This window comes from Artemia franciscana, chromosome 7 (genome assembly GCF_032884065.1).
Source record: "Artemia franciscana chromosome 7, ASM3288406v1, whole genome shotgun sequence".
In the NCBI taxonomy this organism is placed as follows: Eukaryota; Metazoa; Arthropoda; class Branchiopoda; order Anostraca; family Artemiidae; genus Artemia; species Artemia franciscana.
Genome location: NC_088869.1, coordinates 37,223,191 through 37,238,901, shown reverse-complemented (window position 1 = coordinate 37,238,901; position 15,711 = coordinate 37,223,191). Strand labels below are relative to the sequence as shown.

General features: G+C 35.4%; 2 protein-coding genes across 6 annotated transcripts in view; one reads left to right on the top strand and one right to left on the bottom strand.

Moving 5' to 3' along the window:
• Positions 1-15,711, top strand: part of LOC136029228 (uncharacterized) — a 497,253-nt gene that overhangs the window by 115,739 nt on the left and 365,803 nt on the right. The window lies entirely within an intron of this gene.
• The window catches only part of LOC136029227 (pyruvate carboxylase, mitochondrial-like), a 37,846-nt gene that overhangs the window by 14,494 nt on the left and 7,641 nt on the right, over positions 1-15,711 (bottom strand). Inside the window, exons 2-4 of the mRNA XM_065707438.1 lie at positions 5,221-5,405; positions 4,012-4,177; positions 447-592 (exon numbers count right to left, since the gene is read on the bottom strand). Coding sequence (XP_065563510.1) covers positions 447-592; positions 4,012-4,177; positions 5,221-5,405 — 497 coding nt within the window. The remainder of the gene's footprint in view (positions 1-446; positions 593-4,011; positions 4,178-5,220; positions 5,406-15,711) is intronic.

The window sequence follows — 15,711 nt, the reverse complement described above, 5'->3', positions numbered from 1 at the left end:
AGAAATGTGGCACAAAAAAATAGTTTTAGTCACTGGCAGACACAGGCCCACGCTTGGGGTTGGGGCATTAGATATCTTTTCCAAGGGATGGGTATATAGGATGATATTGAATAAAATAGTTATAAATCAAAGTCAAATTTTTAAAATGCAAGTGAAACGGATTATAACGATGTATGAATAAAATCTAATGAAGACGACACAAATTAAAGAATCCCTTGTATTCCTGTGCACAAGTATGGCCGTAAAGTACGGTTTGATTTTAAGCTGAAACCCATATTAAACGGTTTTTAAAATTCTTAACCAATAAAACAGCCTCAACTATGGATATTCAACTATACAATTTCACATTTTGACGGTTTTTCTTATGCTGGACTTGGTTCACTTTAATACTGACTTAAAAACCACTTAATGCACTTGGCAATGAAAACGGACAAACAAATAAATACCTTCAGGTTCCTCACTACCCTCATTCCTCTTCCACCGCCACCATAGGCTGCCTTAAATATAACTGGGAGTCCATGCTGCTGACAAAACTCCACTGCCTCTTCAGCAGTGGTTATAGGTCCATCCGTTCCAGGAACTACTGGGACACCTGTAACCAAGGAGTGCAGTACCATGTTTTGTAGATCCATTAAAAACTGATACTAGGAGTCACGATAAGAAGAGTTTTTATTCACTTACTGTACGTTAGTTTAATTGCACCAAAATCTTAACCTGATTTTATGAACAAGATCTTGAATCCCTTTTTGAGCTTAAAAAAATAGTTAGTGGTTCTTACATTTCATAAACCCATTGCTTGATTTAATTTGGTATTCTACCTTAATGATTATACTTTTTTCGTTAATTCAATTCTTTTCCTAAATTTACTCTGCAACAACACTGGCTTTAATAGAATCTTATTAATTAAATTAGAATTCGAGCTAGGTCTTAAAAGCCCATAGCTTCGATCCTTGCAACTTAAGGCACGCTCATTATAAATATTTCATAATACCAAGATTCAGCTGATTCAACTAACACTAATTTTTGGATTTAGACAATATGAAAATCATTCATAATGAAGGTTTTTCTAGTGCCCAGAGCTTGATTTAGCCAAAATCCACGTTCAATTTACTTGGAATCTGGTAAGACTCAACCATTCAGACAGCTCCCTTGTCAACCATTAGGCGTTGGGAAAAACTGACGGGTTCGAAAAAAAAACATGGACAGACTGAATAAGACTGATCTCATTATTGAGAAGGTGTTAAGGGGCGGGGGGGGGTATAAGGGTCCAGTAGTATACCTACGCATATGACTAGATGTATTCTTGAATGGCGAACTGAGAAACTAAACGTTTCGTTTCCAATTCAGTTTTTTTTTCTCGCTCACTCCCTCGTTTTAAAAAAAAATTGTTTCTAATACATACTCTATTCTAAGTTTAGACATGAAATCTTACACTTTACATATCCTTGGATGTGCTATCAAAGTCTTTTCGATTAGTACCATTCAGATTAATCACAGTATAAAACTTTAAAAAATAAGTTAAGATAACTAAAACGTTCAAGATTTCAGTTATTTTCGAGCCACCTTTCAATCAAAAAGAAAGTTAACGCCTCTTTTTCTAACTGAAAGCCTCAAGAAGTACAAGTGACATTTGATCGAAATTCAATAGCGTACCTGATGAAAGAGTCGATAGCTCTCCTTTTATATAAAATAACTGAAGCAAACTTACACTTATAAGTGCCAAGGACGATGAATATGAAACATGATAGTTTGAATTGATTAAGTTGAAACTTAAACAACCACTTAAATTTTAAAAGATTAGGAAAATTTGGAAATCCAATTTTGAATGAAAACAACGACAATGCATAGTTAGGCTGGTTTTGGCAGTAGCGGGCGCCAAATTAAAAAAAGAAACACGGGTGAAAAGTTAGCACAACATAAGCTGAAAACATATGGCACCGAATATCTCAATAAGATGTAGCTTTCCTTCGAAGCTGTAGTTGTCTTTATGGACAAAAACGGTGTCAAATTTAACTAATTAATCTTATTTCTTTTCATAATTCAACGTGGCAGAACTGATGACAATGTTGTACTCTCAACCAAAATAAAATTCTTGGAAAACTGCGATTTTCAAGAATCAATAGACCGAAGATGGGTATAGGGGGCAAAAACTGTTCTATTTTAATGTCTCGGTACTTCAAGATTCCCGTCATTTTTATGTCACAATTATCCAGCACAGGTTGTTTTTATTAGCTCTTTCTTATATAAAAGGCCAGGGAGCAAAAGTGAGTGGTACTGTGATTCGCTTTACAGAATGCACAGCCTTAATATTAGGAAATACTAGTTGAAAACTAAAAAATAGCAGTAAAATGTAAGAAGTCTGCCTTCAGCATTTTCGAAGGAAAGTAATATGTACCAGTGCAGCATTTTGGAGGTAAGAAGCTGCTAAATAGATATAACCAATGTTTTAATTAGATCAATATATACTAAAACATCTTTTAGAAAAAAAATCGCAGAAGAGCGCCAAATTCGCATCTGTTGCGCGCTATACCAATTCCAATGTGGATCCCAGTGCGAAATCTGAATTCCGTCAATTTATATAAATACTTTATTATGTACCCGTGTCCTTGGAATTTAGGTTTTACCTCTTTTTTAAGCTCTTTGCGAGCCATTATGCTGTCTACTAAGTGCCTGATAAGATCAATCTCCAGAAGACAACCATTAGGCGGCATCATCATAGACGTCAAGAATTTGTTTAGGATAATGTATTGGGTTGAGTAGTGTTTGTCGAGATAATCGTGTAGCAATTTGTGTTGTTCCTAATATCTATCTTCCGATATATTGCCAGTATGACCAATCCGAATTTCTTTTCCCTTCTGTTTACCACTAACAATGGGCATTAGTGAGTTTAACCGGCATACAATAGAAGCTTCGTCAGTTCAAATTTTAGTTTGTTTGTGATGCTTGGATAGGGTCCTTTCGAAAGGCATTAGCTATACCTCAACACCCCGACCTGGTCATGTGCTGAATCTTGAAGGTTTGGTCTCCTCACTAAACCTTTAATTTTCAACTTATTTCGTTCTCAGCAATCTCTAGCTCACAGACTACCCGCCAATTCCTGCGGCATTTTCTTTCTCTTCCATTCAACTCGCTTCTTTGAGACACCCACCGCAAAGCCAAGGGGTAGTAAGCCCTAAAAACACATCTCCTCTTTCATCATTAATACTTAGTAAAACTATGGAAAAGTTTGATCCTATTATTTTTGAAGGGATTTTTTTTGTAGTAAAAAAGCTTACAATTCCTGTTAATCAAGCAAAACCACCAATGGTGTCCAGTAATCATCTAAAGATTGGTTTTACTCCCTTGGCTGTTGCTCTTTTTTTCATTATAATTTACTATATCAGCTCATTATATATGAGTTCAGTTTATTATTTAAGTGTGCCTATTCAGTTTATTATGTAAGTTCAGTTCAGTTTGTTATGTAAGTGCGTCTGTAATGTCTTTTTATTGACAGTTTTACCGTCTCTGTTTATTTTTTGATATTTTTCGTTGCTGCATTTTGTTTTCTTTCTTCTGTCTACGCTCTGTCTTTTCATTTCCGTGATAGTTTTCAAGCTAATTATCTGCGACCAAAATTATCTTCAAACATGCATTACAAAGTATATCGCTACATTTACCCCTTTCTGTAACATTGGTTTTTGCTGAAGAAGCTTTATAATAGCTTTATTAAAGCATGTAACGGAATAGTGACTTTAAAACCCTCCAATGGACCTTTAAATAAGAAAGTCTGTCAGCCAAATCAAACTTCAAAGTAGTTAAGTTTCTTTTTATCTAACGTCAATGAAAAAGAAAATCGTTTCTGCGAGTTTATTTGTTATAACAATGATTTAGGAAAATCAATTGTATGTACATTTATTTGTTAAAGGGCTTATTTATATAGCCACGTAGAGGTTATTTATATAGTCACACATTGTCAGGCAGCAGTTTTAAAACAACTCAAATATAAGTTACATTTGGTGTAATGGTTAATACCTGCTTGGATGGCAGCTTGTCTGGCAGCAATTTTATCTCCCATTTGTTGGACAACTTTTGGAGATGGACCAATAAAGCGAATTTCACTGTCAATACAAGCCTGAGCAAAGTCACTCCTCTCTGATAAAAAACCATAACCAGGATGTATAGCATCAATATTGTTCTCCTAAAAAAAAAAAAAAAAAAAAAAAAAAAAAAAAAAAAAACATTCAAATCGAATCTATCACAGCCAACAATATTTTAGTGACTATAAGGGAAAAAAAATCGGTTGAGTCTTAGGAAAGATTCAACACAGACAAACTTTTTACAGAAAACATCAAAGCTGAAGATATCAAACGCAGAAAAAATACAGCATCTACATGTAGAGAGCTCAATCCAATTCGGCATAACGTTGCTAACAAATTCTGGATAATAGTTTTTGCAGGTTTAGATACCTCCCATCAAATTACAATTTATTAACTATCGTTTTGTGGTTTAGAAGAACGAAGCATATATTTTTATGAAGGAGATAAAGGTTTGTTATTTTCTGCATAACTAAGATTGTCACTGGGACATAAACTTGCTCAAAAATTCATTTTTGAACGTGGGGGTTTGGATTCTATCTCAACAACTACATCCAACAAAACCGAAGACTGCAAAACAATAAAACTCGATACTAGAATAGATATTAGGACAAAAAGATTGGTTTATTCACATCAACACTTCAGGCATTTTGGGGTTCATAGCCCCAATTAGTGTGGCTTTTAAACTTTGAACAATATATTACTTCAGTTGATTTTCATCATCCGGATTAGTTTCCATTTGTGTCTTTCAAAAGGCAGCAAGTGATGGTGTTATGTTAATTTCAAGGAAAAATCCATCATTCACTTAAATTGGATACATTACATAAAAATACTATAAATACCATCAAATTTCAGGATGTAAATGTTCACGAACACAAAAAAACTAGGTTTAGTATATAATTAGAATGTCATCAAATACTTAGTGTTATGGACAGGTCACCACCATGCAGATTCTGGTAATGCAATTTGCATTATCAGCTAATCTATGTCTCAATAATAAAAGAACACAAAATAACTGTTTTCTTTTTGACTGGGTATTCATAGATCTAGCAGGCATAAGAATCTAATGCCTAATAATACAGTTGTAAGTTTTTATAGGAATTAAGCCGTTTTTATAGCAGTTAATTTTATAAGTAGGTTACCTTACCTTGGCAATTCTGATGATATCTGGGATGTTTAGATAAGCTTGAACAGGAGGTAAGCCTTTACCAACGAGGTAAGATTCATCCGCCTTTTGTCTGTGCATTGTCATCTTGTCTTGTTCCGAGTAAATGGCAACTGATCTTATACCTAGCTCGGTGCATGCTCGAAAAACTCGAATTGCGATTTCACCTAGAAATTTTTTTTGTAAAGCTTAAACATTCAGACGGTCATGTACTACCCAAATTTGCCTGCAGCAATTGAATGTGGTTAATACTGTAACGTCCCGGCTCTAGATTCTTTTGAGGTTTATCACTTTTGCTTATAATCAATAAATGGTCATTGATGAGATCCCTGTTTTATGAGGCAACTTGAACAATGTAAGATTGTTGTACAATCTAACCCCCTACACTGGTTGTTATTGTGTATTACCCCGAATTAGTGGGATGACGTAATTGACCGTACCTTAAAAAATAATATTAAAAAACACAGCCAATATAGGGAAGTCACCAGTTGGACCAAAATAAATGTCAGGTTAATGCTCTGGCTTGTGTTTTTGGAGTAGTGTGTTCTGGTAGCATTTAAAAAAAGAAAAGAGATTTTAATTAGAAAGTTAAGCTCTCCATGTAATTTACCTTACTTCTCATCCAAATGGAAATAAATGACGCTTCTTCGCTGTTGGTTTACAGCAGGGTTGTTTGTGATGGCTAAAAATTGCGAATTCTCACCAAGGAACGAGATTTTCAGTTTTGTTTATATTTCTTTTTTTTATTAAATTTGAACAGACGTTTCTCTTTCAACTGATACAAGACTTTTTAAAGCTATTTTTTCATCAAACACAATTTCTTGTCTTTAATATTGCAGCTTACGCCAAACAAGAGAAGGACTGCATTCCACCCCAACATCCATTCTTAACATGAATATTTACCTTTTGCATAACAAATCTAAAACAATAGAAGGGCTCATATAGGGTATTTGTTTAAATAATATCATAAACAAGAGGAGGAGTCCAATCGTAAGCCCGCTTCCCTCCTTGATATTTCTTGTTAACCACGCCAAGGACGCCAGGGGGTCATCCATCCTGCCTGGATCCCTCCGTGTTTGAAGAACCTCTGTTGGAAAGTTAGAATTTTCGGTACAAAATGCACTTAGCTATAATACCCCCTCCCCCTAACAGCTAGTGTGAAACCATGCAATACTGTAGGTTTTACTTTAGAATAAATATAAATATAATAAACACTACAATCAAATCAGTCACACTCCATTTTGGGGACATGTTCCTTATTATTATAAAGTCCTGTAAACAGTGGACCTGTATAAATAGCCGATTCCGGATCACCTATTATAACTCCGAATATTCCATATTTTCAATGTGTTTATATCTATCCTTCAGATACTTTTAAGAGTCTTGGAGTCTTCACTTGAGAGAAATCTGATGATCCCTCTGGAAAATACTCCAACATTCACAGGTAAAAGAAGACAATAAACCAGCCAACCCACGAAATGGTGCTACAACCTTAAGCGATTGACACCATCAGATATTAATGGTAGAGGTATTTGGGAACATGTCCTCTGCATAGACTCCCAAAAGTTTGTTTTATTGGCAATTACAAAGAAATTATAGCTGGGAAAGACCTAGAAATATGGTGGGCCAAGCATACCAGAGATTAAATTTTTTTTTTTAAATATCTAAAGTAAATACCATTTAAATATATTAAACAAAAAAAGTTTTTTTTCAAATGAAAGCAAGGATCACCATTAAAATTTAAAACAAACAGAAATTATTCCATGTTCCTTTATATTAAGTTCCTGACCATTTTTTAAATCATTCCAGGAAATCCCCACCCTCCCCTATGTAAAATTTTCCCCTGGAAGATCTTCCCCAGTAACTTCCCTCTCCACAAAAAAATCTCCCAGTGACCCCCCCCCTCCTCGCAAAAAATTCCTCCCGGAAATTTCCGTATATCTTCAAATACCAAATACTACATGTAAACAACGGGAAAATTCCATAACTTACAGCCCTTTCCCCAGGGTCTGTGGGAGAGATTCATGTCACTCCCAAAGAGTGATTAGATCTTTCAACTATGCTGAACCAAACGGCTATCAAAAAAATTTGATTGGATGTCTTTGGGGAGAAGGGGGCGTGGAAGGGATGATAGTTCCCCTCTGACCTTCTTCGTCACATAAAAAGGGCACTAGAACTTTTGATTTCTGTTTGAATGAGCCCTCTCTCAATCTTTTAGGACCATTGGTTCAATGCAATCACCACTGGGGAAAAAAAAGGAATAAACATGCATCTGTGACCTTTCTTCTGGCAAAACATTCAAAATTACCCCCCTTTTGTAGATAAGAGTTGAAAACCTCTTCAGTAGGGTTCTCTGATATGCTGAATCTCATGGTGCGATTATCATTAGGATTACTAGACCTTCTGGGGGATGTTTTCGAAAATCAGGTAGATTTTCTCCCTTGTAGTTTTTGATGGGTAACATCAACCTTAATGAACTTTATATTTTTGGAGTCAGCAGGAAAAGGCAATTAATTTGACACATTAATTGTTATCAAAATTTCTGTTTTAGAGTTTTGGTTACTATTGGGCTGATTTGCTCCTTACTTACAGTTGGTTGCCCTGGACTGTGTTATATCCACAGATGTCAATCCAACAGAAGCTTAGGACGAACTATAGAAGAACCAAAGTTTGGGCATTCAAGTTATTATCACTACTTATATCACTACTACTAGGGATCACTACCACTACTACTATTATCACAACTATTTTTTAAATTAAATGCAGGCATGAATTTGTGTAAAGCTTTCTATTCTAGCATGATCACTCAAGTCTTTTTGTCACAGAGAAGAATTTGTTCATAAAAGAAAGAGTTTTTCCAATAAAGACAGTATTGAATAAAATTATAGTAACATAATTAGTCTTCTTCCTCTTTTAAAATAGATGCCTTTGGATACAAGCCAATTTTAGCCTATTCACTTTTCCGTATGAATTTGATGCTGGTAGTGGTATAAAAAAAAATGAGGACTTCAGAGAGGTTCAAGTAATGACAACAACTAGAATGTGTCTAGCAGTCTGAAAATTCAAAGAGGGCCAAGTAGACCTCCCTCTAGGAAGGCCCTCTAGAATTACCTCTAGTTACATGAGTGTGCTGTTGGTGTGACGACTTGTGATACCTAGACCCTGGAATATTCCCAGCTACTGTAGATGGCTGTTATTGGATTTTATCTCTGGAGTAATGTCATTTGTAATTAAGTGGTTCAGAGTCTCATCTTCTTTTTAGAAAAAATCTGCAGAGCAAGGATAGGGGAGGGGCTTCACATATTGTGGGTATCTTGCAGGGGAAAGTATGGTGGGTAAGGCCTATTGTACTACTTCTTATTCAACGGCATAGGATAGTTTCACTCCTTGTCTTAAAAGAAGGCATACAACTTTGTTGTGTGATGCCAGGATTGCTTTTGCATCTGAATCAGTGTGTCCCTGAAGGGGATTGGTCTGTGACTTATCATAGGCTGCACAATAATGCTTCCTTAGTAAAGAGCAATGTGGGCACAATGTATTGTTTATTTTTGTTTTGTTTTAGATCAGGACATCTCATATCAAAGGAGTTATCATAGAAATTTTAAAAACGATCATTTGATAGGAAATTGAAAGGGCTAGTGCATTTTTTAATAGTCGAAGGTATTGGAGGGCAACTAACACCGCTTCCCACAACCACCATTTCCCCAAACACATCCAATCAAAACTTTGAGATAGCCATTTTGTTCAACGTAGTTGTAAGGTCTGGAAATTATGACTTTTGAGGATGACAACCCCCCAAAGAGCCCCCAGGGCAAGGGTTGTAAGTTATGCACTGGGGGCATATAAGATTTATATGTAAAGAGCAGTTGTATAAATTTCAGAGGGGGCTTATTGGATTGGTAATCAAAAGTTCCAGTACAATTTTGAAGATTGAAAGTGATGAGAGGGCAGGTACCCCCCCCCCCAACCTTCTATTTTCCTAAAATGCATCTGATAGAAATTTTGAGATGGGCATTTGTTGTCATAGAAACTGCAAAAAAGGCTCATTTGACTAAAAATTGAAAGTGCCTTTTTTAACAGTTGAAAGTGATTGGAGGGCAACAAGATCCCCACACCCATCAATTCTCAAAACACATCTAATCAGATTTTTGAGATAGCCATTTTGTTCAGCATAGTTGAAAGGCCTAGAAATTCTGTCTTTGAGGATGACATCCTTCCCCTGAGCCCTCAGCACAAGGGTTATAAGTTATCCCCAGGCATATAAGGTTGTTATGGAAAGAGGTGGTAGTATAAACTCTAGAGCAAGCTCATTGGATTAGAAATCAAATGTTCTATTTCCATTTTTAAGAATCAAAGTGATGACAGCAGTCCCTTCACCCTACGTCGTATTTTCCAAGAATGTGTCCGATAAAAATAATAGCACCTTTGGTGTGGACAGATTCCCCCAGAGTCTAGGGGTAAATGTTGTAAGTTATGCCCAAGGGGCATATAAGTTTCTTTTTTATGGAAGGGGTGGTCATGTGAACTTTGGAAGAGGCTCATTTGATTTGAAATGTATAGCTCTTTTAAAGAGTCAAACATGATGGAAAGCAACTAGCCCCAGTTCCTGGCATCCTCTTTTCCCAAAACACATTCAATTGAAATTGTGAGATAGCTGTTTTGTTACCAACAGTCTAAAAATCATATAACAATGTCTTTAACAGTGTCTACTTAAAGAATCCTAAGACAGGCCAAAGGAAAACATATGGTACTTGAGTTTCCTAATGGTGCCCAAATTTCTTCATTCAATTTTATAGATTTCATGATGTTGTATCTAAAAGAAAGGTGTTAATCCACTAGAATTCCAAGGAATGTAATATAGTGGAAAACATGTCTTAATAAAGCTGTTACTCCAAATAGGAATACTATGATGTTAAAATTCTTTCAATCCTTGCAATTTTTTTTATGTTCTGTCTCCTAACTTGTGGATATGTTGTTTGAAAACAGGATAATGACGATTTGCACCACATTAAAGCATTTAAAACAACTACTAATAGAAACTTACTGCAGTACCAAGCTGCTTGAGGCCGACAAGGCTATACATGCTCCTCCTACACCCCAATCTATTCAAAGCTACACCCTTTAAACCCTCCCAAGAAGTTCCAATCTCCTTTAAATCTTTCCTTACAACTTTTTCCCACCTCTTTAAGGGGCAACCTACTTTTCATTTGACCCTGCATGAATAGCTAGAAAGAACTATCTTTGGCAGTCTTTCATCCTTCATCAACAAAATGTATCCTAGCCATCTCAGCCTTTTCCTCACAATAGACCAAGAAAGTGGGATGGAACCACGTTTTTCTTGTAGCTCGTTGTTTGATACATGATGAGTCAAATGGGTACCAAAAACTACTACCTTTCCTCAAATTACCTTAAATCACGTCTTCTAGCAATGAAGGTTGAAGTACCTATAGATGTCGCCAGGTAACATTGACTTCAGTATTCATGTCACAGTTCATGAGTGGATCATCACTATTTACATATACACAGGACAGTTTGGTTTCGTCGTTGGGTGTCACTAGATGTATTGCTGACCAGGCATGTTTGAGGGCTAAAAGGGTGGGTGGCTCAGGCAGTGTAAGCTCTGCAATTTATACCCACTTGGTAGCAGCCATTATCCAGATGTGTGACTGGCCTGCACCAGTCATTGCCTGGACAGTTAAAAGTTGAGGCCATGGCCCAACATCAACTTTGGATGAGTATGCCATGTGGTAGAGGGTGACAAGTGGCAGTTTGCACATAGTGCCATAACTGAGCATTCACACCTAATAAACCTTGCTGGATGGTACTGGTTTGTCCCACTATGTCTTCCATGATATGCTGCTCCAATCACAGTTGCCACCAATCTTGAAGCCATCAACTGATCTGCCCAAAATGGTAGATTCACTGCATGAGTTCCAAAGTGGAACAATATGATTGGTGAAGAAGTTGAACTTCTCATGCTTTCTTCTTAATTTTTTTATGCAGTTTATTAGGGTTTCTCATGTTCTGGTGGATTTGCTGTGATCAAAAATGGGCTTAATGGTGCCACTGGTCATCATCTTAAATACAAAGATTACATCTCGTCTCTTTCAATGGTATGTTAGGGTAAGCAAGTCAATCTTTTCCAGTTGTTGCTTGTAGGGGATTTGTTGTTTGGCAAAAGGGAGCTTGGTTGCTCTATGCTAGACCTTCTCCAGTTTCTTCATCTCACACTTACATTGTGGGTTGGCAACTGAAATGCCAAACTCTGAACAAATGGGTGAACAAGGTCTGTGTAAATCTTCTTGATAACTCTTGTTTGGCAACTTGTCACTGAATGCTTGATCAAACCAAGGACATTGTTTGCTTTAGCTGCTTGGTCCCAACAATGACTATGAAATTTAAGATTATCATCAATGGTTACTCCTAGATCATGCTCTTCCTTGGGACTCTGAATGGGCATATTGGCACTTCCAGAGTCAACCATGTGATAACTATGGCAGAGATTGTTTGGACTGAGATGCAGGATCTTGCAATTGCATGGGTTGAACTTGAGCATCCAGGTTGTTACCCACAGACAGAGGTTGTTGGGATCTTCTTGAATAGAAGAGCAATTTTTTGTTGAGGCTGCTGAACCAAAGAGTTCGGAACCATCTGCATATAGTTCCAAACCGTTTTTGACCACCTCAGGAGCACCATTTATGTAGAGGTTAAACAGTATTGGGACTAGTGTAGTCTCTTAGGGGACATCACTCTTAATATGAACTGGTGAGAAGTAGATGAGGTTACCTCTTTCATCATATACAGCAACAATTTGGATTCTATCGGATAGGAAGCTGTGGATCCACTAGGCAACATTATTATCTATCTGATATACTGACAGCCTAGTCATCAGGTAGCAGTGAGACATTTTATCAAAGACCTTAGCCATAGACATTGTAAACAGTGCCCTGAGGAGGTGTTGCCAAGCTACTCTCTCTGTCCTTCCCTAAGTCTAGGGCCCAGAAGATTACATGACAAGTCTGTTACCTAACACATTTAAAAGACTCTTTGCGTGAATGTTAGATTTTTAGCATCTTTTCTTTGACTCTAGTTTTCAAAACATAATTCTTAGTCTTAACAGGAATTTACGGCCATATTAAGGGTATTTTTCTAAATTTAAAAAATAGTGCAGAGATACAAGGTTCAAATCCCTTTCCTTGTGGATCATCTGAACAGTAAATCTATTTTTGAAGGCTTCACTTTCATAACATAACAACTTTCTAGGATCATCAAAGGCAAGTTCATTTTGGAAAGGGATCCATTCCTAAGAGTTTTGTTCATCAAGCTCTAACATAATCAGAAGCCACTCATCTTGAGTTTCACCTTTTAGGCACACCTGTGCAAATTTTTAAAGACCCTATAAAATAGAATTTAGCAAAGGTACAGCTTTTTGCTATTTCCCTTGGCCTTGTGTGTGTTAACAAAACTTTCCATATAAAGAAGCTTTTCAAAGAAAAGGAAAGACCTCTATTGAACACAGCTATTACAACTACTACTAATAACTCACCACAGCACCAGGCCACCTGAGGCAAACACTCAAGAACTCAAGACTAGCAGAAATAAATTCCTATAACAGTTCTAACCCAAAATAACCCAATGGAATTCCCATGGGGGGGGGGGGGGGAATGCCAGCCCATTTATAGCTGACTTGTTTTTCAGTCAAGTCAAATATAAATATATGATGGATAAGAATTATTTTAATATTAATATTTCTGATAATAACAAATTAGGTTTTAAATTGTATAATAAAATGGATGATTTTGATTATGAAGTGATTAATTTCCCATTCCCTAAAAGTAATATACACTCAAATATCACATATTCAGCATTTTATTCACAGTTACTTAGATATGCAAGGATTTGTAGTAGTTATATTGATCTTAAAAATGTAAAATTTTGAGCCAGAAATTGATTTTAAGAGGTTTCTCTGCAAATAAATTAACTTGGCAATTTGCATATGTTGTATTTTCAAAAGGTCTTAATTTGCATTCATTTCCATGAATTTTATTTAGGTCACATTTGCATCAATAGAGACAATTTGATATAGTGTAAAATTATTAATAATTGTTCAGTATTAATATAGATCTTGGACAGGTATGATCATTCAGATTAATATAAATACACAAGGGCCAAAACCAAGATATGATAAGCTAGTTCTGGAGTTACTTCGTTGTTTTACATTTGTTTTTTCATAGTCATATATTTTGGGAGTGATGCCTAGCATGAAAGTACCATAGGGAATTTATGGTAGGCATGCCCGGGTAGGGAATTTAAAGTGCCAAAACCCTATAGGCAAGTATGTATTCTCCTGATGAGCCCTTGTGTTGAGTTGTCGCCTCTGAATTATTTGTCTTTTTTATTGTTTTTAGTATTTGGTAAATGACAACTTATACTTACTTACAACATGAATGTCAGTCCATGGATTATTCTTTAAAGTGCTTAAACCCTACCGAATTTAAAGTGCCAAAACCCTATAGACAAGTTTGTATTCTCCTGATGGGCCCTTGTGCTGGGTTGTTGCCTCTGAATTATTTTTCTTTTTTTATTGTTTTTAATATTTGGTAAATGATGACTTATACTTACTTACAACATGACTACCTGTCCATGGATTATTCTTTATGGTTAATTGTGTATGGCTATGCTGTTTGACCTATGTAATTGGATGGACAAGTAGGGTTAAGGCCTCATTCAAGTACTGATCTATATTAATTATTAAACTAGGAAAACAGTCTTCCCTTCTCCTTCTGTCTTTCTCTTTTGTTATATGTTTTTTTTTTGTATTTTTTTGTTTTTTTTTATAATGTATGTTTATTTATGCGTTTGTGCTGTTGCATTGGTGATTTCTTTTTTTTATTATATCTTAAATGAGTAAAATTAAATTGAATATTCAAGTCAAACTTAAAGCAAATAAAAATCATTAAAAACAGGATTTTGGCTACAGTCCCTTTCCCCCTAAACTAACTGTAAAAGTTTAAAGCCTACCACATCATTTGTACTTTACTTAAAAGAATAAAGCTAGATTACAAATATTTTCTTTTATATATTACAACTTGAAAATAAAATCCATTTTAAACAGTGTGCTTTGTTTTCTAAAAGATCAATGACAAGTAAAAGATAAATAACCATAATAATCAAGATGACTGGAAAGAACTAGCTGAATTAAATTGAATATTTTGTATATAATGATACTAATCCCTGGAAACACAGTAATTCAATATTTTTTTTTTTACCTCAATTTTTATTTTTCAAAGTTATAAATGTAAAAGAATATTTAGTACAATTCTTTTTCAGTAAAATGCAAATGATACAGTAGGCTTTAGACTTTTGCAGTTAGGGCAGTGTTTAAGTTTTACTTGAATATTCAATTTAATTTTTACTCATTTTAAGATTTATCTGTCCATTTGTATTTATGTCTTTTATCTTTATGTTTGCAATGACTGTTAATTTCTGCTTGTTTTGGGTTTTAAGTTAGCAATTTGATTCAGCATAATTGCAAGGTCTGTAAATTAATTAATTTGCCCATTGTCTAAATACAATATTTTTTAATGGGAAATACACAGGAAATTTTTCAGTGGAAGGAAGTTTTTAGGAAGAATTTTCCAGGGAGATTTTAATGGAGGGAGGGAAGGAGATTTTTGATATGATCTGAGAAATAGTCAAAAACTAAATACAAAAACAACAAACAAGCCTTTTCAACCAATATAAAGGAGCAAAATTTAAATTTAAAATGAACAGAAAATATCAAATATATGAACAGGGGTGCCTATCCTCAACCCTCATTGTTTTTGCTAAGGTTCAACTTTCACAAACATCAATAACAAGGAGAACAATAGGGAATTATTTTTGTAAGACAGTGCAATTCTAATTTGAATGAATATTTTGGCCCTGTGTTGAAGGGCTGTCCTCACCAAAACATAAATATATAAAAGAAAAAAGACTTACAACAACATACAACAAATAAAACTAAAATGAAAATTTTTTAATTTGATTGGTTTTATATTTTTGTAAGTCTCTTTTCTTTTATATATTTATGCTTTGCTGATGATGGCCCTTGGACATAGGGACAAAATATTCACTCAAATTTGAATTCCACTGTCTTCTTCTTCTTCTTATTCAGCAGACGGGCTTTTCAGTCGATACTATTTAGCCCTTTTCCTTTTGGCTCACTCTGTGAAATCGACAGAGCTATGGAGCTGGTTTGTCTTATATGATTTGTATCTGCTCAGATTTCTTGAAGTATATCTTTTGATACCAGCAGTTGAATTATAAGAGAGTATATATTGATCTCTGTGCTCTGCGAGAGAGTATGGTCAGCAAGACTCTTGGCTGTTAGTGGAATTTTGTGGTGTTTGAAGCATTCTAACATTTTACATTGCAGGGTATACTGTGCAGACGTCAGCATATTACATTCAAATAGGCAGTGATCTATTGTTT